We start from the raw sequence: 23557 nt of genomic DNA, 5'->3' as shown, positions 1-23557 counted from the left end.
CTTCACGTGCATTTTCTAGCTTCTGAGTCCGAATAAAAACATGTTGTATTTATCCATTTTTAGAAATTAGAAGTACTTAATTACTAATTATAGTGCAGTACTACAAAATAAAGAAAAAACCTCATCGCGCAGGTCATTGGTACTACCGCCGGCTCGATTCTTTTTCTGCTTCCGCTTCGACTCTCCAGTTTGATGATCGACTAAAGAAGTAAAAGAACAGGTTTTTGAACTGAATTTTTCAAAGGTGGAATGTATATTGTTGGCAGCAGTCGATACGATGCACTTATACAAAGTTTGTTGAATTAACTTAGGTAAGTGATTGCATTTTTATGTTATTGTCGATCATTGCGATTCTGTGAGGTTAAAAGCGTGCGGAAACTTTGCCATTGAGTTCAAAGCAATTCCTTTAATTTTTATCAGGTAAAAACAAGTTTTACGGTTCTATTTATGTGATAAGTCAAGCCAACTGATTTACTGCCATGTGGTTTAAAGTGTTTGATGTACTATTTTGATAAAGAATTTTTTTGATAAGACGGAGTCGAATTTATATTAGACAGTGTTGTGTATTTTGAGAAGTCCAGAAAAAATTAAATAAATTCTTAATTACCTTCAAATTTTGTGTTTTTTTTTCTGGTGAAATTTTGAAAGGTTAGTAATTTTGAGTTGTTTATTATGTGGCAAATAGTTTACTATTTGCACTCACAACTTTTGCATAACTCTACAAATTGTTAAATTAATATAAACTAATTTAACTAATGAAAAAAGACTGTAATTTCTAACGCTAAAGACATAAAATTACTTATTTAACTCTGCTAAACAATAAAATTCTAGAGCAGAAAACACCAATTTTTGATTGTTTTTACTTTTATTCAAAATAAAAAATCTCTCTATTTTTTGTATTTGTAAATTTAGTATTTTTGAGGTCAAAGTAATGAAAATGGGAGGTTACTGCATTTGGCTTGCTTATGAATTGTGGCAAATTTCAAAATTCTAGAGCCCAAAAGATAAATTCTAAAAAAAATATTAACAATTGAAACCAAAAATCTTTATGTTCTATTAAAATCTGTAATTTTTCTATTTTTAAGCATAACGTAATAAAATTTGCTCCAATTAGAATCCTTAACTTGCTAGTTAACTCTGCAAAATATTAAAATTATAGAGCACCAATCACAAATTTTGAGAAATTTTACTTTTAGGGGAATCAAAAATTTCTTTCAATTTTTATTAAATTCTGTAAATTTGGTATTTTTCACCCAAAAACGATGAATTTTCGAGAGGTTACTATCTTTAACTTGTCTGTTAACTCTACCAAATTATAAAGCACAAAATACATATTTTGGAAATGTTTGTTCTTGGAAGAACCAAAAATAAAAATTTTTATTAAAAACTGTAAATTTGGTATTTTTACGGATAAAACGATGTAAAAAAACTGTAAAAAAATCAAAATTCTAAAGCGCCAGAAAGATATTTTAAAAATTTTTACTTTTTGGCGGAATTTGAAACTCTGAAAATCTGATATTTTTAACCTTCAAACAATAAAACTTGGGAAGAGAATTTCAAGATTCTAAACCCAAAAAGACAGATGTTAGAACGCTATTCTTTTTTCAGACAAATGGAGAATTTAGTGGTTGGCAACCCCTGTCCCGACTCCGTCTCCGGCGTCTCGGCGCACCTCTTCCTAACTCTAGTCAACGCCCTCACGCACGCTAAATGCCAAATCAGCTCCCCCCAATACTACCCTGAAGATTACGCCCCAAATTTGCAAGACCAAGACGAATTCGATTTCATCGTGGTCGGAGGAGGATCAGGAGGATCCGTCGTTGCAAACAAGCTCTCTGAGAACCCAAACTGGAAAGTTCTTGTACTAGAAGCTGGGAAACTTCCTTCACCGAACACTGAGGTACTACTAAGACAGTTGCAGTACTCTTTTTGATAATTAAGTTTCAGATTCCGAGTTTGTTGTTTAGTTTGCAAAAAACTGAAGAAGATTGGCAGTACGCCACTGAAGCAACTGGTACCTCTTGCTTGGGGTTGAAAGAGAAGAAATGCGCGTGGCCCCGAGGGAAAGTTCTTGGAGGAACGAGCTGCATTAACGCTAATCTTTATATTAGAGGGAACAAGAGGGATTATGATCGATGGAGTGAGTTGGGGAACAAAAACTGGGACTATGACTCCGTCTTAAGACATTTCAAAGAGAATGAAGATCTACAAGTTGAAGAATTAGCGGAATCGAAGACGTACGGACGTGGTGGCTACCTTCCTCTAAGCGTCTACCACTCAGACGAACCCATCAAAGCCGCTTTTGAAGAGTCTGGACGCCTATTAGGGTACCCCACAGTCCTGGAGGAACAAAACTTGGGGTACTTCGACGCCACACAAACCACTGAAAAAGGAGTCAGAGCGAACGCCGCAAAATCCTTCTTAGGTAAAGTCAGAGAACGCCCAAACCTCAAAGTGGCTCTCAACTCTTTCGTTGAGAAACTTCGACTCAAAGGAAAAAAAGTTGAAGGCGTGGAGGTTACCATCAACAATAAGAAGATTTTCCTGCGAGCTCGCAAAGAAGTTGTGGTTTCGGCAGGGAGTATTAACACCCCCCAGCTCCTCATGCTCTCAGGAATAGGTCCTGAGGATCATTTGAAAGAGTTGGGAATTCCGGTCGTCCAGAACCTACCAGTTGGAGAAAACCTCCAAGACCACGCCATATACGCCGGCCTTTACGTAGCCATCAAGGACACCACCGGCGTCAAAGACAACGTCCTCGACGAGTTGTACCAGTACTTCATGTACCGCAAAGGCAAAGTCTCCCAAATCGGAATCACGAACTTCGTAGGTTTTATCAATACGCGCAACGACTCTCCTTATCCAAACCTACAATTCCACCACATCTACTTCGAGCAAAACGACAATTATTTATTGCACGAAATCATCAAAGTTATGGGGATTAGCGACGAAATCGCCGCCAAAGAAGTAGAGTTTAACAAGAAATCGCCGACTATCAAAGTGGTACCCACATTGCTCAATCCAAAGTCCATCGGAAAAATCCTGTTGAGATCCAAAGACCCGTTGGACAAACCCCTCATCCACGCCAATTACCTGGAGGATCCCCAGGACGTGGAGATTTTGCTTGAAGGGATCAAATTCGTCACCAAGCAATTAAAGACGGTACCGTTCGAAAAGTACCAACCGAAAATAATCGATCTTAAGCTTCCTGGGTGCGAGTCTTTGGAGTTCGAGTCGGATGACTACTGGAGGTGTGCTTTGAGGAGGCTCACCACGACGTTGTACCATCCAGCGGGTACTTGTAAGATGGGTGCGAAGAGCGACCCCACTGCTGTTGTGGACGACAGGTTGAGGGTATACGGAATTGATAATTTAAGGGTTGCTGATGCCTCCATTATGCCTTTAATCACCAGTGGTAACACCAATGCGCCTACTTTGATGATCGGGAGGAAAGCAGGGTCCATGATCGAAGAAGATTGGACAGATAATCATAACGAATTGTAGATAGAGGGTTTAGAAAATAAAATTTTGTTGGAATTTTAGTGGTACTTTCACTGCGTTTATAGTAAACTTAAGACAATTTACTTTCGGAATTTTTTAGTTCGCTTGACATAAAAGACGAGGTATAGGCAGTCCTGGCAACCACACGGAGTGGAAGTTGCCTCAACCAACATCGCCGTTCAAATTCAAGATGCGAAAAAATTTTGACTCCGCGTCGGTATTTTTCGGGCGAAAGTTAAGATAACAAAGCCATCGAGATCTTTCTTTGACGATGACTCGGCTATTTTGCTAAATAAAAAGAAAATTTGACACTGAAAGCAATTAATTATATTGAAAGTACGACTGCGTTTCCTCTCGAAGGAAATTGGATGTGAAACTATCATCAAAATTTTTACTTTCGATATTCAAAGTTTTTTGCCCAGTTTTCACAACCACTCTTGTCGTATTGGAAAATGTTTTATTCATTTAACACGATTAGATAACTTGGGGAAATGGAAGACGATGATTGATGACCGCGAATCGTGAAGACGTCATACGAAGAAGACATAAAACAGGAAAATTACAAAAATGGCTCTCCAAAATTTTTCAGGAAACTAAGAGACAATGACCATTAGGATAACACCTCCTCATCTCTTCGCAGTGTTAAATAAATGGACACCAATTTCCAGTTTTGCACAATAAGCAATTATACCACTTCCGCTTCGAGAAGAATGTGATATAACACCCATAAAAAACCCACAAGACCTTTGACACTGTCATTAATAAAACTCGATTACAACTGCCAAATTTATCATTAGAAAGCCACATAAATTTAAGATAATCGTCGTGAAACATCCTCGTCATCAATAGGGACCCAAACTGTGCCTCCTCCCTCTCCTCCTCCTTCGTTTCTTCCCGTTATTCCCGTTCTTCTTCCTCCTCCTTCTTGCTTCAACAATCTGAAATTGGGACTTCTGCTTCTCCGTCATATCCCTCCACATTTCACCACCAATCTTCGCCAAATCCGTACAACTCATCTTCAAATTCGGCGTGATTTTCTTAAATTCCGTCAAAAAGTTAATAAAAGGGTTCCGGGAAGTACCATACTTGGGTTCACTGAGATTCTTCATCAAGCTCCGGTCGCGACTTTTTCGCGGTAATTTCTCGCCGTTTTCTTCGTTTGGGTCTGTTTTTGTCCAACTCATGTTTACGTCGAATTTTGAACTGTCAACGTTTGGAAATTTGTAAATAACTTTTGTTTATTAAAGGTAACTTGACAAAAAAATAAGTTCAAGGTGTCGATGTCGAGTCAGAGGAAAATTAGGAAAGTGAAAGTATTTGTTATTCGGACGGTGTTTCGTAATGAAGAGGTGAAGAGGCTACGTGACAACATTAAGGTGAGCATTTTTGTTCAGGTAGAACGGAAATGGGAAAGTGACTTGCCGAAACAGAGAGAAATGATGAAAATTTCAGGAAAAAAACCTAAGGAAATATTGGGAAATGCACACAGATGCTTTAGGATCTAATAAAAATAAAAGAGCCCTTAGAAATTTGTACAAATTTGGAAAAATCGACGAAGATCTAGGAAAAGTTGAGTTTCGAAAAATTTTAGATCTGGCGCAAACCGTTTTCTTTTATTTATCGTAGTTCGGAAAATATTAGTCTTAAAGTGCCGGATTTTGAAAATATTCACACATTTATGCAGTTCAGCATCACCCTTCAATTGGTACCAACTCCGTTATTTTAAAATTAATTTTGGATTCTAATTTTGGTAATTTTAGTACTACTGCTATGAAATTTAGGGAAGTTACCATTTTTGAGCAGGGTATTAACTCTACCAAATTGCAAAATTGTAGAGTAAAGGACACAAATTTTAGAAATTTTCACTTTTAAGACAAAGCAAAAACTTCCTCTATCTGCCAATAAAAATCGTAATTTTCGAAATTTTGGTGCCACAACTATGAAATTTTAGAAAATTACTATTTTTGAGTCGTGTATTAAACTCTAATAAATTGACACAAATTTTAGAAATTTTTATTTTTAAGACAAAGCAAAAATTTCAGATTTCCGTCACTAAAAATCGTAATTTTGATAATTGTACTGCTACAGCTATGAAATTTGGAAAAGTTACCCTTTTTAGATAGTTTATTAACTCCACAAAATTATAGAGCAACAGAAACAAATTTTAGAAATGTTTATTTTAAGACGAAGCAAAACTTTAAGATTTTCGTTACTAAAAATCGTAATTTTGGTCATTTTAGTGCTACTGCTATGAAATTTGGGAAAGTTACTCTCTTTAAATAGTCTAATAATTCTAACAAATTTCAAAAATATAAAGTGAAAGACACAAATTGTAAAAAAATTCGTTTATATGGGAAACAAAAATTTCAGATTTTCGTCAATAAAAATCGTAATTTTTTTAATTTTAGTTCTATACCTATAAAATTTTGAAAAGTTACCCTTTTAAAATAGTCTATTAACTCTACCCAATTGTAAAATTATAGAACAATAGACACAAATTTTAGAAATTTTTAGTTTTAAGATGAAGGCAAATTTCAGGCAAAAATCGCTATTCGTTTCTAAAAATCATAATTTTGGAAAATTACAAATTTTAATCGTGGATACCACATTGCAAAACTGTAAAGCAAAAGACACGAAATTTTAGAAATATTCATTTTTAAGGCAAACAGTTCACCGAAACTTCAATTGCTTCTAATTCAGTTATTTATTGTGCTAAATAAAAAATTAACAGATTTAAATTCCACGTGAAATTCTGCATAAAACTGCCAGTGTGTCGGTTATACAGGGTGATTTTTAAAAAACGGCAGGCGATGTAGAATTTTTATTTATGAACCGATTTTAAAAATTAAAAAAACAAATTAAATGGTGTTTAATTTACTATAAACTGATGATTTTAGAATTTTTCTAAATGTCTTAGTATCTTTTGGGCGATATTCAACTTTCTTATTTTAAATTGGCATCCATATTTTTTTTGCATAATTTGGACGATATTAATTTTCTTGATTCAGAAATATGTAATGTTCTACTTTTACAAAAAATATTTTAAAAAAAATTATCAAAATTGAAAAAAATAGACAATAAAAGTTAATAAAATCTAAGTGCAGGGTGTCAATTGTGCAATGAAAAAAACGGAATGGCGTTTCAACAGTATTTTAATTAAATTAGGTAGATGTTTTTTCTGATTTGTAATTATTATTGTCTTTTGTTATCAATAATTTCAAAAAAGATTACATTCCTTTCTGTTATTTGCTGGTTTTTGACATTACAATACGGGTATTGTGTTATTTGCAGCACGCACCTAGATTTTATTAACTTTTATTGCATAAATTTTTTCATTTTTGATAATTTTTTTAAAAATATTTTTTGTAAAAGTAGAACATACTACACATTTCTGAATCAAGAAAATTAATATCTTCCAAATTATGAAAAAAAAATATGGGTGCCAATTTAAAATAAGAAAGTTGAATATCGCTCAAAAGATACTAAGACATTTAGAAAAATTCTAAAATCATCAGTTTATAGTAAATTAAAAACCATTTAATTTGTTTTTAAATTTTTGAAATCGGTTCATAAATAAAAATTCTACAACGCCTGCCGTTTTTAAAAAATCACCCTGTATCCCTCCATTTTGAAAAAAACTAGAACGAAGCCAAACCAAAATTTCCAATCTACCCAATTGTACAGGAACCGGCTCCATTATATAACCTCCCAATTAACACCCAGTCTCTACCAGCATTCCAAAAGAGCCAAAACCTTCTGAAATAGTTACTTCCAAACAGGCCATCATTAGTAAAATTACCATCGACTTAAGTAACATTAAATATTTTTGTGTCAATTAATTCCCCACCTCCCAACCCCTTACTTATCGCATCACACTCGACTAAAATTCTTTGTAAACGTAATGTTTGAAGTAAGGCACTCGAGTGGCAGAGAACTTTCACTGGTCAATGTTGCGGATTCAATAGTAGTGCTCAAGACCTTACACTAGATACAAACAGTAGATCGATTTGTGTTTATCTGTCGGTTTTAGAGGATTAATTTTAACAAAATGGTGAGTATTGTTAGACATAAAAATTAAGATGACACTGTCATTTCCTGGTTCAATATTTCGTTAGAATCAAGTGACCGACATTTCAATTTCATAACAAGTAAAATCTGAAAATTAGCCATGTCAAAATTGTGCGAGTTAAAAGTAAAAGTGGAGCACGCGAAAACACGTGCTAATCAAATCGGACACGTGCGTTTACTAATTTTGCTAATATATTAATAAGAGAAAGAAGACTTTGCCTTACAATAAAGTGTTAATTTTGAGAAACATGACCAACATAACTTCCTAAGAGAAAGCAATGAAAATAACGCGATTATTAATGATTGCTAATGAAAATCAGACTGTGCATTTTTCCGGTACGAATACTAAATTACTTGTCTGCGTGTATCTTCGAGTTATGTTTACACGTGTATCGTTATGGTCACTCTCACTAAATTATGAAATCGTCTGGAAAATACCCGCAAGTAATTGTGTGACGATAAAATTAAGTGGAGAGTTCAATGCAACTGATAGCGGTGAAGTAAGAATTAATTGTGACGGAAATGTACTTTTGTTAATTAATTAGTACTTCCAGATAACTTGATTCTGAGTAACACCGTATGATTGTAAGATTTATAATTTCATAACTAATCTAGCGATCGACTAATTTCCAAGTTTCTATTAGAGGGTATTGCTCAATGGAAAGGTGTACGCTCAGAAGAAATTCTGTGGTTATCGGTTAGGTTCTTTGAGAGTAATTGTGTCTTGTGAATTGCGTTCAGCCTCGATATTGTTGACAATTACGTGTTAAGCGTAGCACTGATCTGAGATTCTGCGGAAAATTAGTTCGTTTTAAGGCGTAGCCAATTTCTATGATAATAATAAATCGTAAAAGGGACATTCACTACTTTTGTGCCTCGGGCGAAACTTTCTGATTCTTTTCTAAAATTATGGAATTTATCTGCGTTAAATTTCCCAAATTTTCACCAAATTTTAGGTTCGAAAATATCCCCAGGCTTAAGTTTTCTTTTTTGAGAAGACAAAAAATTCCAAGTCATTTTTTTGAAATAATTATAGTTACTTCATATGACGATTAATTTTTCCTTCCAAAACTTTTATTTTCGAAAAATTTTGTTTTTTTATTTTTCATTTTCGTTTTAAAATACGTAATTTTAGTGCTGCAGATATGAAATTTAAGGGAGTTCTTATTTTTAACACATGTATTGATTCTACCAAATTGTAAAATTGTAAAGCAAAAGAAACATATTTTAGAATTTTTTTTAAGACAAAGCCAAAAAGGTAATTTTCCCAATTTTGATGCTACAGCTATGACATTTGGAAAAGTTACAATTTTTGATTTGTGTATTGACACTACCAATAAAGAAATTTTTATTTTTGAGACGAAGCAAAAATGGATGAAAAAAACAAAAATTTCAAAATCATTTAAGATGAGGTTTTATTTTTCCTTTTAAAATTTAGAAAATTCAAAATTTCACTTGTTTTTTTATTATTTTTTCATTATAAAATACTTATTTCTTAATCTAACATAAAAAAATCGCTATCCAAAGCATCCAACTTTTTGACTTTCTAAAAACTTTTTAAATTTCGGGTAATTTACAATTTTTCCAAAAGTTAATTTCAAATTCCAAGCTTAACTTTTTCTTCTTTTTTCTAAATGTCCAGTTCTAAATTTAACTTCATAATTTAGTAACTTTCTATGCCTAAAATTTAAATTTTGAAAACTCTAGCCTCAAAATTTTAAATTTTTAAAACAATATAAACCAAAATCTTTTGGTTAAAAAAAATCGAAATTTCCTGTTTTTAATTGCTTGAATTTAAACAACCACAACTGCCAACAATGAGCTTCAAACCCATTTTGACTTTTCAAATTTTTGGTACCTATTTTCCAAATTTCAATTTCCAAGATTAATTGTGTCTACTTAAATGTCACAGATCTACTTTAATTTTTATTAAAAAAATTGTTTCCAATTTACTATTTTAAATTATTTTCCATTTTAGTTTTAATTTTTCTTTGCCAATTTCTATTTTTTTTACATTTTCATTAATTTTACAAATAATTTACTTCAACCACAAAAACTGCCCGCTCCAACTTTTAAAATTAATTTTTTTTTGTGCGCCTTCGCCATTTTTCACAGCATTTGCGATACTCATTTGCGGCAAGAAAATCATCTTTTGAAAGTTTAGGCAGTCAAACGTGACTTTTAGAATAGTCGCTTTTATTTTTCTAGTTGGCATCACTGCATAAATGTATTGTGTCAGTTCGTGTGCTCTTGTGGAGACTAATGACCTTCGAAAAGAATAAAAGTTATTCGATTTGAATGCAATGCAAACCTATTTTCCAGGCCATAAAATTTCCCTAAATAAGTAAACGACCAGAACTCTATTAATGCTTAGAAATTTTAATTTTCTGATGCCACTTGAAAACTTGCAATTTTCGACACATCGATTTTAGAAACTGCAGTCCCAAAACGTATTTCATTTTTTTTACTACATAACAAAACTACAGTCTTCGACCTTGAGCTGTGCTTTCGTAGAAGAACTCGTACAATTTTTTTTCGTCAAATCGTCTTCGCAACACATAAAACTAAACAAATTGTGGAAATTAATAGAAACAAGTCAATTGTAAAGATAATAGTGTGAACGCAACATTACGAAATAACAAGCACTTAATTGTCTTAGTAATACCACATAGAAAAGAATAATTACTGTTATAGCAACACGTTAATAATAATTTCAATGGTTCGGTGCACTTTTCGTTATCTTTTCATCATTTCAAATCGACTATATCCACACACATTTATGACCGAGAGAAATTATGCAAATTTGTGGAAATCTTCTCGTCTCAAAACAACAGAAATTCATCACTTGAAGTTATAGCATTGCATGAGGAAAATATTTCCTATTACACGCAAATAAGAGAAACTGCTAGCGTAACATTATTTAAGTACACAGATGTAATATTAAATGGAAAAATTCTCCCTTTCTATCTTTTCCCGTCGCAATATTTACACGCTCGGTATATTAAACTCCATAAACTAGTCGCATTTCAGGACAAAAAACGCAAGTGAATGTAACCGCAATTACTATAGAAGTAAGAGGGTTCAAATTTTGACCCTTTCCCTCTTACCCTTCTAAGTTTGTTTCATCTGTCGTCAAAACGGAAGAACAAGAGGAAGTCAATTAAAAAATATATCAGTGAACGTACCACCGTGCCCATGACCTCAGTACCACAAGATCAAAACCAGTGAAAGTGCACGATATCTATAACAACGCCAATGACACTTTTACCGGCTGAGCGGCTTTGAATCTGTTGGTACCTCTGTCTAACCAATCGTTTTTTTCCAGAGTTGGTAAACCTGTCGCAATGGACCAGAAACGCCTAACCTGAATCAAACCAACTCAAAATGGCTTTCCACATCGTCCCCATCGTCCTTCCAACAGTTCTTGCTGCCATCAAAGCCGCAGTGACCCTCATCGGCCCTGGGAAAATCGCAATCTTGCCATTTCTACTAGCAGCTCTAGCCTACTTCCACTATGACCAATTTGATCCGGAACATCGTCCGGTTGATAAGAAAATTCCTGATAGAGAATACGATTTTATTATAGTCGGTGGTGGATCAGCAGGTTCGGTTCTTGCCAATCGATTGTCCGAAATTCCTAATTGGAAAGTGCTTTTATTGGAGGCTGGAGGGCATGAAACGGAGATTAGTGATGTGCCGATTTTGAGTCTGTATCTCCACAAAAGCAAGTTGGATTGGGGTTACAAGTGAGTATTTCTTAAGCGGTTTGAATGGTAGTGGCCAAAACAAATTCAGTGGGTTATTACTATATTAGTTATATAAGTGGTGTGGTAAGAATTTCTTTAAAATGTTGTATCGTCTGAAGTAATTATGTAATTTTCATATCGCGAAATATGGAAATTGGAGGTGTTATGTCTGGTAATTTCCGAATCAATTCCAAATTTTCCTGGCATATAAGACGTCTCAACTTTCACTAGTCTGTTTAGAAACATAAATGCAGTTTATTGCAATTTCAAGAATTGACATTTCAAAATAAATATTTGCCCGCCATTTTAGTACAATTACAACACGACCAGAATTCGGTCACGTTTTATCACCACTTTCTGTCCTTTTAGAACTGAGCCTCAAGACTCCGCTTGCCAAGCCATGATCGAAAACCGCTGCAGTTGGACCCGAGGCAAAGTCCTCGGCGGCTCGAGCGTCCTCAACACAATGCTATACATACGAGGCAATCGACGCGATTTCGACCATTGGGCCCATTTAGGCAATGAAGGTTGGTCGTACGACGAAATCTTGCCATATTTCCTCAAGAGCGAGGACCAAAGAAACCCGTATTTAGCGCGAAATAAGAAATACCACGCCACTGGTAAAACACGTTGTTTCCCTTCTTGTTACACAAACAATCGTTTTAGGTGGATACCAAACTGTTCAGGACAGTCCGTATCAAACTCCCATTGGAGTGGCATTCCTGGAAGCGGCCCAAGAGATGGGGTACGAAATCCGGGACGTCAACGGGGAGAAACAGACTGGATTTGCCTTCTACCAGTTTACCATGAGGCGAGGGAGCCGCTGCAGCACCGCGAAGGCGTTCCTCCGCCCGATCAGACTGAGGCCAAACCTTCATATTTCCTTGTACTCCCACGTGACGAAGGTTTTGATCGATCCGACCTCCCGAAGAGCCTACGGGGTTGAGTTCATCAAGAACGGTCAAAAGAGGGCTGTTTTAGCACGGAAAGAAGTAATCTTGTCGGCGGGTGCGATCAACTCGCCCCATCTCCTTATGTTGAGCGGAATCGGCCCTGCTCACCACCTCCAAGAGAAAGGGATTCAAGTCATCCACGACTCGCCTGGAGTTGGGCAAAACCTCCAAGACCACATTGCCGTGGGTGGACTAGCGTTCGTCGTCGACAAACCCATCAGTCTCCTCATCAACCGCTTGGTGAATCTCAACACCGCGTTGCGGTACGCTGTCAAAGAAGATGGCCCTCTGACTTCCAGTATCGGTCTTGAAGTCGTGGGTTTCATTCGTACTAAATATACCAATCAGAGCGACGACTGGCCGGATATGGAATTCATGGCCACCAGCACCTCGGCGTCTGCGGATGGTGGTACCCAAGTAAAACGCGCCCATGGCTTATCAGACGAGTTCTACAACGAAGTGTTCAAAGAAATCAACTACAAAGACACGTTCGGGGTGTTTCCGATGATGCTGCGCCCCAAGAGCCGCGGAGAGATTAAACTCCGCACCAACAACCCTCTAGATTACCCTCTTTTATACCACAACTATCTCACGGATCCCCACGACGTGTGGGTCCTCCGCGAAGGAGTCAAAGCCGCCATCGCCTACGGGGAAACCCAAGCGATGAAGCGTTTCGGCGCGAGATTCCACGCGAAGCCTCTCCCGAATTGCAAGCACCTTGCGCCCTTCACCGATGAGTACTGGGATTGCGCGGTACGACAGTACACTCTTTCGATTTACCATTATTCTTGTACGGCGAAAATGGGGACAGCTGAGGATCCGTACGCTGTTCTCGATCCACAGCTTCGTGTTTATGGAGTTTCAGGTTTGAGAGTAATTGATGCTTCGATTATGCCGACGATTACTAATGGAAACTTGAATGCTCCGGTTATCATGATTGGAGAAAAAGGAGCGGATTTGGTCAAGTACTACTGGTTGAATCCTTCCACGAGGCGAAGAAGAGAACTGAGACCTAGATATAACGTGCGGTTGGGGGACACTTGTCCTAATATCACCGCAGTTTGAAAGCGGTACTGTACATAGTTGTGATTATTTATTAAACTGTTATATTGTTAGGAGAGGAAAGTAGCAAATGCGATAAAAAATTGAACACTGTCAACTGAAAATATTGCTCAATAAGTACTTAGTCATTTTACTTTTGTAAGTAGAACCAAATTGTTTAAATAAATGTTGAAAATAGTAGTACCATCATTAGTTGGAAAGAAAAGTAAAAAATCATTCATTAAATGGACAAAACCATTGACTTTGAAATTACCGGATGACCCAAAAGTAGCTCGCCACTAATTAAATTAAGAATCAATGGCTGCTCTAATAAAAACAGAGTCCTTAATTACTAATTAAGCCTCACTTCATTTTATACCATCAAAATCGCAATAACAAAACTACGAGAGTTTTCTTACAGATGTCATAAATTAAAACCCCAATGAATAATAATTATTATTATTGCTCGAATTAATTTCACTTTCAAGTATTGGACTCGTAAAACGGTGATTAAATTATTAATGGTAAACGTGACAATCATCAAATTCTCATCATGATTTCCACTTTGATTTTCTTTGGAAAGTTTCAAGTTCGAGAGAATGGAAACTGAGAAATTGTAATTCTAATTTAGTTTAAAGATTTTCACAGTTTAGTTGAGATAAGATATTCGAAAGTAAAGTTAACAGACTTTGTTTGAGTAGCAATTTGGACTCGTGGTGGCCAAGCTTAAGATCTAATTTAGTAATTTTCAGTCAAATTTGATCCATTCTAGTCGAGTTTAGTCTAAAAGAAGCCAAGTAATTAGACTAATTAGTAAGTCCAATTCAATTAAGTGACACTGAATTCAGTATAGTTTTACTTAAACCGCTTTATCAACATTAAGATTACTGGAATTAGTGCAAATTAAAATAGTAAATTGAGTTAGAATTAGTCAAAAACTAAGCTAGTTAAAGTGTTTAGCCCAGATCTACAAAGTCTAATTTTGGTTAGTAAAATTGGGTTTTATCATAATCGGTCTAATTAATTGAAACAAAATTAGTACAAATTAGCGACCAATTTAGCTAGTTTGGACAGCTTTAGACTCACTAAGCTAAGTCCTAAATAAGGTCAACCTCCCATTTTTTAACAAATTTGGTCTATTTTGGCTAATTCAGTCTAAAGAAAACCAACTAATTCAACTAATCAGTCATAGATTTCCATTAGATAGGTGAGATGTAGTCAATTGTACTAACCTGTTGGAAAATTAGTCTAATTTAAGCTAGCAGAATTTAATTTTATTGGTTCCCAAGTCCAGCCAAGTTCAGAATAAGATTTACTGGAGCTTTAGTCAAATTAAAAATAAGTAATTAAACTGAATCTAATTAGTCATGAAATTTTAATCTAATTGAAGATAAGTAATTAAACTTAATCAAATTAGCCAAACCAAACTTGCTAATTCCTCAATTTGAAACAGATTTCGTAAAAACTCAAGTGAATCCTCAAATAACTGAACGAACGCTACCTAAATAGACTTAATCTAATTTGTCGAATTATTCGGATTAGGTCTAAATTTATAGCAAATTAATTAAACTTGTCTAATGCAATCTCTTGTTGGACTAGTCAAATCATTTTTACTAGAATCTCAAGTGCCTTTAATTTAAGATATAGTCTAATTAGTCAGTTTAGACTTACTAGATCAGAATTTTTAACTAAGTAAACATGAACCTTTGACAAAACTTTTACTAATTATCTCATTAAATAATTGACATGGTCAAATATAGTCCCTTAAGATACCTAATTAGTAAAATTCGAGGTAAAATAATTAGTCCAACTGCAATTCTCTGCGTCAGACTCGGTTAGATTGGTCCAACCTGTCGCCTTATCTGATACTAAAAAAATCCGGAAATTTTTACGAATGCAAGGACATGACACGCTTACACCGTACGTTCTAAATTTGCATTAAATCTTAAACTAGATAAAATGCCAACGAAAACACGCACTTTCAGTTATTAGCAAATTGCAATTCCATAAAATGTGAAATCATTAATTTCACTAAATCGTGAAACTGTCACGTCCACAGGAAAACATGTGTTGGCAATAATTTTTCAAAATAAAAGAACAATAAACAAAGATCAAAAAAGAGCTTTCACATAATGTCAATAAATCTGCACAATATGACGCTAATTGTTGTGGAATCCGCGCCTATTAGCGCTATCATTGTGTAGTAATCATGCATACTGAAGAATCGACAAGAATTTAGACGCGTTGTGTAAGCCAAGTACACATGCAAATTTAGGGAAAGCCGAGTCACTACGCTTAAGTACACTTTTAAGTCAGTTATATATAGTGACTTAACTACCACGTGACGTAAATAGATACATCAAGATCATGAATATTTCGTTACTTTCACCCGAGAAAGGTATTACTAACATTGTACATTGACCTTAACCAAGACTTGTGGTCACTTTAACGGCGTGACTAAAATGCAAAAAATTGACTAAGCGAGCAATTAAAACAAAAGCGCGCGCGAAAACCAAACTAAACAACCAAAAGGCACATACCACTGATCTCAGTGACTTAAGATAAGTAATGATAACAATGATAATAAGAAGAAAGAAAAGTACCTTTCATTTTCGTCGTCAGACGCGAAATTCGACGATTTCTCCCGACTTTATGACGTGCTGTAGAGCGTACACCTGCATGGCATAACACTTAATGCCATCGATACAAGCAAGTTGTGGTGAAATTTACAAGTGCTGTATAGTTATTGAGTGTCAAAATGGCGGGTACTATTCAAAACGGAATATTTTTTGACTGTCAGGTATTTTCTTTATTTTGATATCAATCTAGTATTCAACACCACACAAGTGAAAGTAATATTTATAAGAATTCCTGAAAATTGGTAAAATAGGGAAAGTTGCACCGACATTTAATCAAAACTCTACGAGTGTCCTTAATTAATTAATTAACCTTAAATGTGTCAATTCGATTGCACTATTCTCTTACCTAATTACACAACAGATAACGCAAAAGTCGCGAGTATGAAATGTAGGCGCAACTCAGAGCTTTCCTTTGTGACTAATTGCCATATACTTTTTCCGCCACGATGGCCATGTGAATGGTAATCAACCCAAATTTTTAATATATCTTCGCTCGTTGCACATGAGCGACACTCTCGGGTGTAAAAACCCGCTTTCCACCCCGGATGCACAAATAACCATGACTATTTTTGTTCAGTTTTTTAGTTTCTGGGACAACTAAGCGCCTAGGACATGGGCAAATCTGACTTCCTTGCCAAGAATAGAAACCCTTGTGCCAAATATTTGACTGACTATCACGTGCGTGAGAAAAAAAAACGCGAACTCCAGTATAACACTACCGCCAACGAGAGTAAACACAAGAAGCCGGAGCCGTCGCACATTTCATTACAGCACGAGTACTTGAAGAACAACCTCCACATTAAATTCTGTGTTTGTGGCAGTCGCGAAATCTTCACGTTCCAAACGAAGAAAGTTTCCTTTCGGAACTACACCCCCAAGATACTGAACCAAGAAGTTAACATGGGCATGTGGATCTGATCCTCCGGACATGTCTATGCTAGCGACCATTGGACAAGTAGCCCATTTCGCCGTGGGTTTAACCGGAAATCCGTTGACAGTCATCGGCTTAGTGCCCATTTTCGCCGCAGGATTAGCCTTCTTGAGATACGTAGCGGTGGATCCAGAATCCCATCCAATCAACGTCCGACATGTAAGACCAATCATGTGGTGGTTCGTGTTGTGTACATTATTTTTGCTAGGTGCAACGAGAGTACGATTTTATTGTGGTCGGCGGCGGATCGGCGGGTGCCGTGGTAGCGTCACGGCTTTCCGAGATTTCTAATTGGACTGTATTGTTGTTGGAGGCTGGAGGCGATGAGAACGAGATTTCTGACATACCGGCGATGAGCGGGTACACGCAGATGAGCGAGTTTGATTGGATGTACCAAACGTCGCCGCCGGGCGATTCCCCGTATTGTCTGGCGATGATCGGCGACAGATGCAACTGGCCCAGGGGCAAGGTAATATTATTATTATTATTATTATTAGTGTTAGAAATCGAAACTAATCCTGGCTCCTTCAGGTGCTCGGGGGCTCCAGCGTCCTGAACGCGATGATCTACATCCGCGGCAACCGCCACGACTACGACAACTGGGAGCGCCAAGGCAACCCCGGCTGGTCGTACAACGACGTCCTCCCTTACTTCCTCAAATCTGAAGACAACAGGAATCCGTACCTCTCCAAAACAAATTACCACAATACAGGAGGGTACTTGACAGTACAAGAGTCCCCGTGGAGGTCCCCTCTCTCCATTGCGTTCCTCCAAGCAGGAAAAGAACTCGGGTACGAAGTACGGGACTGCAACGGGGAGAAACAAACCGGTTTTATGTTATCCCAAGGGACGATCCGAAGAGGGTCAAGATGCTCAACAGCGAAAGCCTTCCTGCGTCCCGTGAGAATGAGAAGGAACCTCCACATCGCCATGTACAGTCAAGTTACTAAAGTGATGATCAACTCAAAGACGAAGACCGCTTATGGTGTTAAGTTCGTCCGGAACAACCAACCGCATACCGTTCGAGCGAGAAGAGAAGTTATTTTATCAGCGGGGGCGATAGGGAGTCCGCACATTCTCATGCTGTCGGGAGTAGGGGAGAAATCACATTTAGACTCGTTTAAAATCCCAGTTCATAGCGACTTGAAAGTTGGCCACAACCTACAAGACCATATAGGTCTCGGCGGGTTGACTTTCATCATTGACGACCCGATTACTTTTACGAAGAGTCGGTACCAGACGTTCGCGGTAGCTATGGAGTACATTGTTAACGAAAGAGGTCCGTTGACCTCCCTTGGTGGCGTCGAAGGCCTCGCCTTTGTCAACACGAAGTACGCGCCGAAATCGGGAGACTGGCCTGACGTTCAGTTCCACTTTGCCCCTTCTAGTATCAACTCCGATGGAGAACAAGTCAAGAAGATCACAGGATTGCGAGACAGCGTCTACAATACCGTCTACAAACCGCTGAAGAATGCAGAAACTTGGACGATCCTTCCGTTGTTGTTGCGGCCACGGAGTACCGGTTGGATTAGGCTCAAGTCTAAGGACCCCAACGTCTATCCTGATATCAACCCAAACTATTTTACCCACAGAGAAGACATTCAGACCCTCGTGGAAGGGATTAGAATCGCACTGAATGTCTCCAACTCCCAAGCGTTCCAGAAGTTTAACTCAAGACCGCACAGGATCCCGTTCCCGAAGTGCAGACAGTACGACTTTGACACGGATGAGTACTGGGAGTGCTCGCTTAGACACTTTACCTTCACGATCTACCATCCGACCTCTACAGTGAAAATGGGGCCCAAAAGTGACCCTAACGCGGTGGTGGATCCAAGATTGAAAGTTTACGGCATCAAGAATCTGAGAGTTATTGATGCTTCGATCATGCCGACGATTGTGAGCGGAAATACAAACGCCCCCACGATCATGATCGGGGAGAAAGGAGCGGATATGATCAAACAGGATTGGGGAATACGAATATAATAATTTATTACGAACTTTAAAGTACTAGTCAATAAAAGTGATCGTCACGATCGGATTTTACTGTGTACATAAACCATTGTTTTATATTTTTGATATTTGTAAATACAGTTATGTAACAAAATCTGTTGGCTTATTGTTTCCACGCAATTCGACCCAATGATTTAGCCTTTAAATTACTTGAGATAGTACCGTGACGCAAGTCTTACAACAATAGCCAAATTATTTAATTCTTCTAATTAGAATGCTACAAGTTTCTTAAACTGGAAATATCTTTCGCAACAACCAAAACTGAAGAAATTAAATGTGAGATGTTGCAAATCTGCTGACCTCAACATATAAAAACCTGGTTCTAATTCGATTGTTTGGAATTTTACAAAATTTAGTGGTGGTACCACCTTAACAACAACATTCACGACACAAATTGCCAAAAAGTGAAATCGGAATTTATGGAACTATTGTGCGTTCAGATAATAAAAACTAATTAGCATGAATCTATAACTTTAAGTAGTACCAAGAAAAAGTTGTAACTATTAGGTACTGTAATTTTGTGGTTACAATTGTTATACAGTACGCAGTTTCACGTAACAGTGGAGAAGAATTAAGTTGGTTACCTCTCTTGCAGGAAGTACTGCGAACAGGAATTGTTGTTTACCTGGAAAAGAAAAACAATATGAGGACGGTACTCAGGAATTTGTGTAGTGGGTAGTACTCGCATGCAAAAAAAGTAAAAGTTTATGTTGGTACAAAAAATTTCCCACATTGCTTTCAACTTCTTAGGGCTCTATTTTATTTTATTTATTTTTTTCAGTGAATACAGTCACTTCTGTAATCTGTAAAAATCTATGGTCGTTTCATAGGCTTAGGACTTTTCTGAGATTCTTTTTGGAATCTGGATATTTTTGATTTTCTAGATTTTCACTTCAAATCCTCTTTACGTTTATGATTTTCCCTGAATTGTTTATACTCAGATTGTCTTTAGAGCCTCCAGTTCTGTTTACATTTTTTCTAATTTCTCTACGTTTCTTCGATTTTTTTTCTTGTATTTTAAGATTTTTCCGTCGTTTAGACATACATATTTAAATTCTTCATACTTCGATTTCGGTTTCGATTTAAAATCTTCAAATTCGATCTAATTCTCCGTCAACTATTTTAAAAAGTGGCTCTCGGAAGTCAGTGGACCTCGGAATTCCGTGGCCCTTGAATTTTTCGCGAACTTGGCTTTTCTGTAACTCCCAATTTTTGTTTAATTTTTAGATATGAAAGAAAACTACGAAAATTATTTTTTGATTCTACTTCGAGCTCAAAATCTCAAAACGAGACAAATAATTCCGTCAAAATATGAGAAAAAATTAATTCTGGCTTTTCGAAGGCGAGAACTGTAAACGTCTGACAATTAACCTGAAAATCTCATAAATTTGAAATTCAAGAAAAAGACCTGTTCATGGTTCTTGACACTGCAGTTTTATGAGCAATTTCCTGCATTTTATCTCTAAATCAGCTTTCTGATCACAAAAAGATTATTATAAATTTATTACATCAACTTTCTTCATAATTAGCAGTACTTATGCTAAGACAAGTCCGCTCGGAGGGCCTATCATTACCTTTTCAACACAACCCCACGCAATAGCACCTAGAAAACAATAAAACCTTCAAACGCAATCAACCGAATCGAATCCAAAAACCTACTAACCCGTCTTCAACCATATCAATTACAAAAATTAAAGAGCAATAAAATGTTTTCACTCCAACAATACCAGTGCCAGTGAAAGCTTTGCCAAAACTCAAACCTTCCTCGTACAACTTCCTCCACTTTCTCCACAAGTTTGAATTTACCCCACGTTACAACTTATGTAATTTCAGCCCCCGAACACGCAACGGATTACTTTCTCTTGCGCTGACTTCTTCAAGGCAAGAAGAACGTGGTATTGTGCACGTGCCACGACCCACATAAACCGGAAGGATCACTCTTACTTTTCAATTCTTTTCCCGGTCGTGTTGGAAATTATCACGGTTTGAGTCATGGAGATGAGGTTATGAAATTGTTTGGGAAAGATGAGCAAAGAGGCAAAGTTTCACTATTCAGGATTATAATTGTAATTAATTTAGGTAATGAGACGGGAAAGTAGGCTTTGACGTTTGAGAACTTAAATTCAACAAGTTGAAACCTGACAAACTCGGAATTTATAAGACGTAGACAACTTGATTTAGGGGTCAAGAATACTACAATGTTGAGAACCAAAAATTGGAAATTTCGCACGGTTTCAAGTCCGCACCGAATTTTGAAAAACGTCAAAATTTTCGTACCAAGGACAAGTCCGCGCCTGTTTTTACCACCTAGAAAAGAATGTGGTCATCGAAGTCTGAAATGTATGCGGATTGTCAGGTAGGTATCTACTTTCTTGATTATATAGCAGTGAAAGTATTAGGTAACACCGTAAACAGTCCGGATTCTTTGTGTTGGAAGATTTTATCATCGCGCTCATTTATCTTAAGTGAGAATTAAATTGAGCACTAAACGTTTATCCCGTTGAGCTCATTAGAAAACTTAGTTGTAGTTGGTTTTGAAATAAGACAGGTGGCTCAAATTGACAATTAAATAGAGAATTTATTTGGAATGTTGGCGCCATGAAAGGCAGGACCGGATTCAACGTCATCGTCTGAGACGTGCTAAGAAATTTGTGGCTCGAGTGGGCCCTGGAACAATGTCAAAATGTCACCAAATTCAAACAAATTTACAGAAAAAATATTTTTTGGGACACATGTATAAAAATTCTTTCCAAAAAGTGGGCTCAACCGGGATTTGAACCCGGGACCTCTCGCACCCAAAGCGAGAATCATACCCCTAGACCATTGAGCCGCTATAAACAAACAATTGCACTTAAATGTGAAAAACAAACTTTTTATTGCATGTATTGTTGATAAGGCTATCAATTTAATTCCTTTTATGATCTAGATAATGAAACGCGCATTATTCGAGCACGAAGATATTTTTCTTTGAGGATTATTGTTTTCGCTATAATGCACCGGAAGTATTCCCACGAGTAAACAACACAATCTCAATTTTCTTGCAACAATGAGGCAATCATTCTCGAATCATCAAATCTAAAGCACGGAACTGAAGAATTTTTTGTTTTCAACTATTGCGGAGATTGCAATTTCATTTTCATTTGCATTCATTTTATTATTTTTTCTGCAACTTTCAACTGTTTTATTTTACTTTGTTGTTCTTTTTTTCCTTTGGATCTCAACTTTTCAGACTTCACACTAACTTTTAAATTCAAGTTCTCAATGGTCCCAAAATATCCAAAATATCATCTTTTGGAACAATCAATTCTCTACGTACGAATTTTGAGACACTGCGCTTATAATTTCTGAGATTAGTTCTCGAATTTTCTGATTTTTCATTCTAATCAAAAAATCTAAATTCAGATTTCGCAAGTCACTATTAGTACGCAAAAATTTTCATTTCAATTCTTTGCAATTCTCAAATTTTGGTTTTCCAAAAATTGTACAAATTTTTGGATCTACAAGTTCTCTGATTATGAGAATATTCAGTTTTCAGTTTTCTAGACATTTCAGATTCAAATTCTAAGATTTCAAATTACTGCACTTCATAAATTTTTAGACTCCCACATTATCAAATTCATTGCGCAATTCTTAAATTAAATTTTCTCAGATTCTATTTTCTAGATTGTATATCCTATATTTCTCCCATTGTCTAATTTAATTCTTCTTTTAGATTCTCTTTTGTGATATTCTTCCCAAGTTTTCGTTTAATTTAATTTTTTATCCTTAGATTCTCAAATTTTAGTCGATCAGTTTACATTCAGATTGGGGTTAATCTCCTTGGAAAATCAGTGTATCACTCTAAGGAAATCAAGAGAAATCGTTTGGAAATCAGGGAAATCAATAGAATATCAGAGGAAATCATTAAGACATAAGTGCCAATCAATAGATAAATCAGGGGAAGTTTTACGAAATAACAAGCAAATAAGGGAAAATTGAACGAAATGCCAAGGAAATCAACAGAAGTTTTCTGAAATCACAAGGAAATAATTAGAGGTTCGGCAAAATCACAAGAAATTCAGAGGAAGATTAACGAAATAACAAGGAAATAAGAGGAAGTTGGACAAAGTCACACGGAAAGAAGAGGAAGTTTTATGAAATCATAAGGAAATAAGGAAAAAAACAAGGAAATAAGGAAAAGTTGGACGAAATCATAAGAAAATCAGGGGAAGTTTAACAAAATAACATATAAATAAGGGAAAGTTGGACAAAATCACACGGAAAGCAGGGGAAGTTTTATGAAATAATAAGGAAATAAAGAAAAGTTGGACGAAAACCCAAGGAAATTATAAGAAAATAAGGACGAAATCACAAGAAATTCGAAGAAAGTCTTACAAAATAACAAGGAAATAAGGAAAAGTTGGAAGAGATCATAAGGAAATCAGGGGAAGTTTTAGAAAATAACAAGGAAATAAGGGGAAGTTGGACAAAATCACACGGAAATCATAGAAATTTAGACAAAATTACAAGGAAATAGAGGCTGGACGAAATCACAAGAAATTTAGAAGAAGTTTTACAAAATAACAAGTAAATAAGGGGAAGTTGGACAAAATCACAAAGAAATTAGGGGAAGTCAAGTATAGGCAATTTTTAAGAAGAATTTTTTTCCGACCCGCTGATTCTCATTTT

The 23557-nt window shown here is 36.3% G+C and overlaps 6 protein-coding genes and 1 non-coding gene across 7 annotated transcripts in view; 4 read left to right on the top strand and 3 right to left on the bottom strand.

Moving 5' to 3' along the window:
- The window catches only part of Flo2 (flotillin-2), an 86091-nt gene that overhangs the window by 12706 nt on the left and 49828 nt on the right, over positions 1 to 23557 (bottom strand). The gene's annotated exons all lie outside the window — the stretch shown is intronic.
- Positions 13 to 3542, top strand: LOC148177496 (glucose dehydrogenase [FAD, quinone]-like). Its single transcript, XM_088031926.1, has 3 exons — positions 13 to 311; positions 1609 to 1900; positions 1948 to 3542. The coding sequence occupies exons 2-3, from the start codon at positions 1613 to 1615 to the stop codon at positions 3502 to 3504; spliced, it is 1845 nt and encodes a 614-aa protein (XP_087888052.1). The 5' UTR covers positions 13 to 311; positions 1609 to 1612; the 3' UTR covers positions 3505 to 3542.
- Positions 4274 to 4688, bottom strand: LOC148177495 (uncharacterized). The gene has a single exon (XM_088032042.1). The coding sequence runs from the start codon at positions 4683 to 4685 to the stop codon at positions 4344 to 4346; it is 342 nt and encodes a 113-aa protein (XP_087888168.1). The 5' UTR covers positions 4686 to 4688; the 3' UTR covers positions 4274 to 4343.
- On the top strand, positions 7402 to 13511 carry LOC148177494 (glucose dehydrogenase [FAD, quinone]). Its single transcript, XM_088032055.1, has 4 exons — positions 7402 to 7552; positions 10895 to 11315; positions 11685 to 11935; positions 11982 to 13511. The coding sequence occupies exons 2-4, from the start codon at positions 10954 to 10956 to the stop codon at positions 13331 to 13333; spliced, it is 1965 nt and encodes a 654-aa protein (XP_087888181.1). The 5' UTR covers positions 7402 to 7552; positions 10895 to 10953; the 3' UTR covers positions 13334 to 13511.
- On the top strand, positions 15962 to 16866 carry LOC148177493 (uncharacterized). The gene is made up of 2 exons (XM_088032045.1): positions 15962 to 16109; positions 16526 to 16866. Exon 2 carries the CDS (start codon positions 16561 to 16563, stop codon positions 16864 to 16866), a length of 306 nt encoding a protein of 101 aa, XP_087888171.1. The 5' UTR covers positions 15962 to 16109; positions 16526 to 16560.
- Positions 16877 to 18865, top strand: LOC148177492 (glucose dehydrogenase [FAD, quinone]). Its single transcript, XM_088031921.1, has 3 exons — positions 16877 to 17038; positions 17088 to 17348; positions 17411 to 18865. The coding sequence occupies exons 1-3, from the start codon at positions 16877 to 16879 to the stop codon at positions 18860 to 18862; spliced, it is 1875 nt and encodes a 624-aa protein (XP_087888047.1). The 3' UTR covers positions 18863 to 18865.
- On the bottom strand, positions 21648 to 21719 carry TRNAP-UGG (transfer RNA proline (anticodon UGG)). The gene has a single exon. It is a non-coding gene; the product is annotated as a tRNA-Pro (tRNA).

Source organism: Gnatocerus cornutus, chromosome 3, assembly GCF_029298725.1.
Source record: "Gnatocerus cornutus isolate USDA-ARS CGAHR chromosome 3, icGnaCorn1.1, whole genome shotgun sequence".
Lineage (NCBI taxonomy): Eukaryota > Metazoa > Arthropoda > Insecta > Coleoptera > Tenebrionidae > Gnatocerus > Gnatocerus cornutus.
This window is presented reverse-complemented; position numbering and strand designations above follow the sequence as displayed.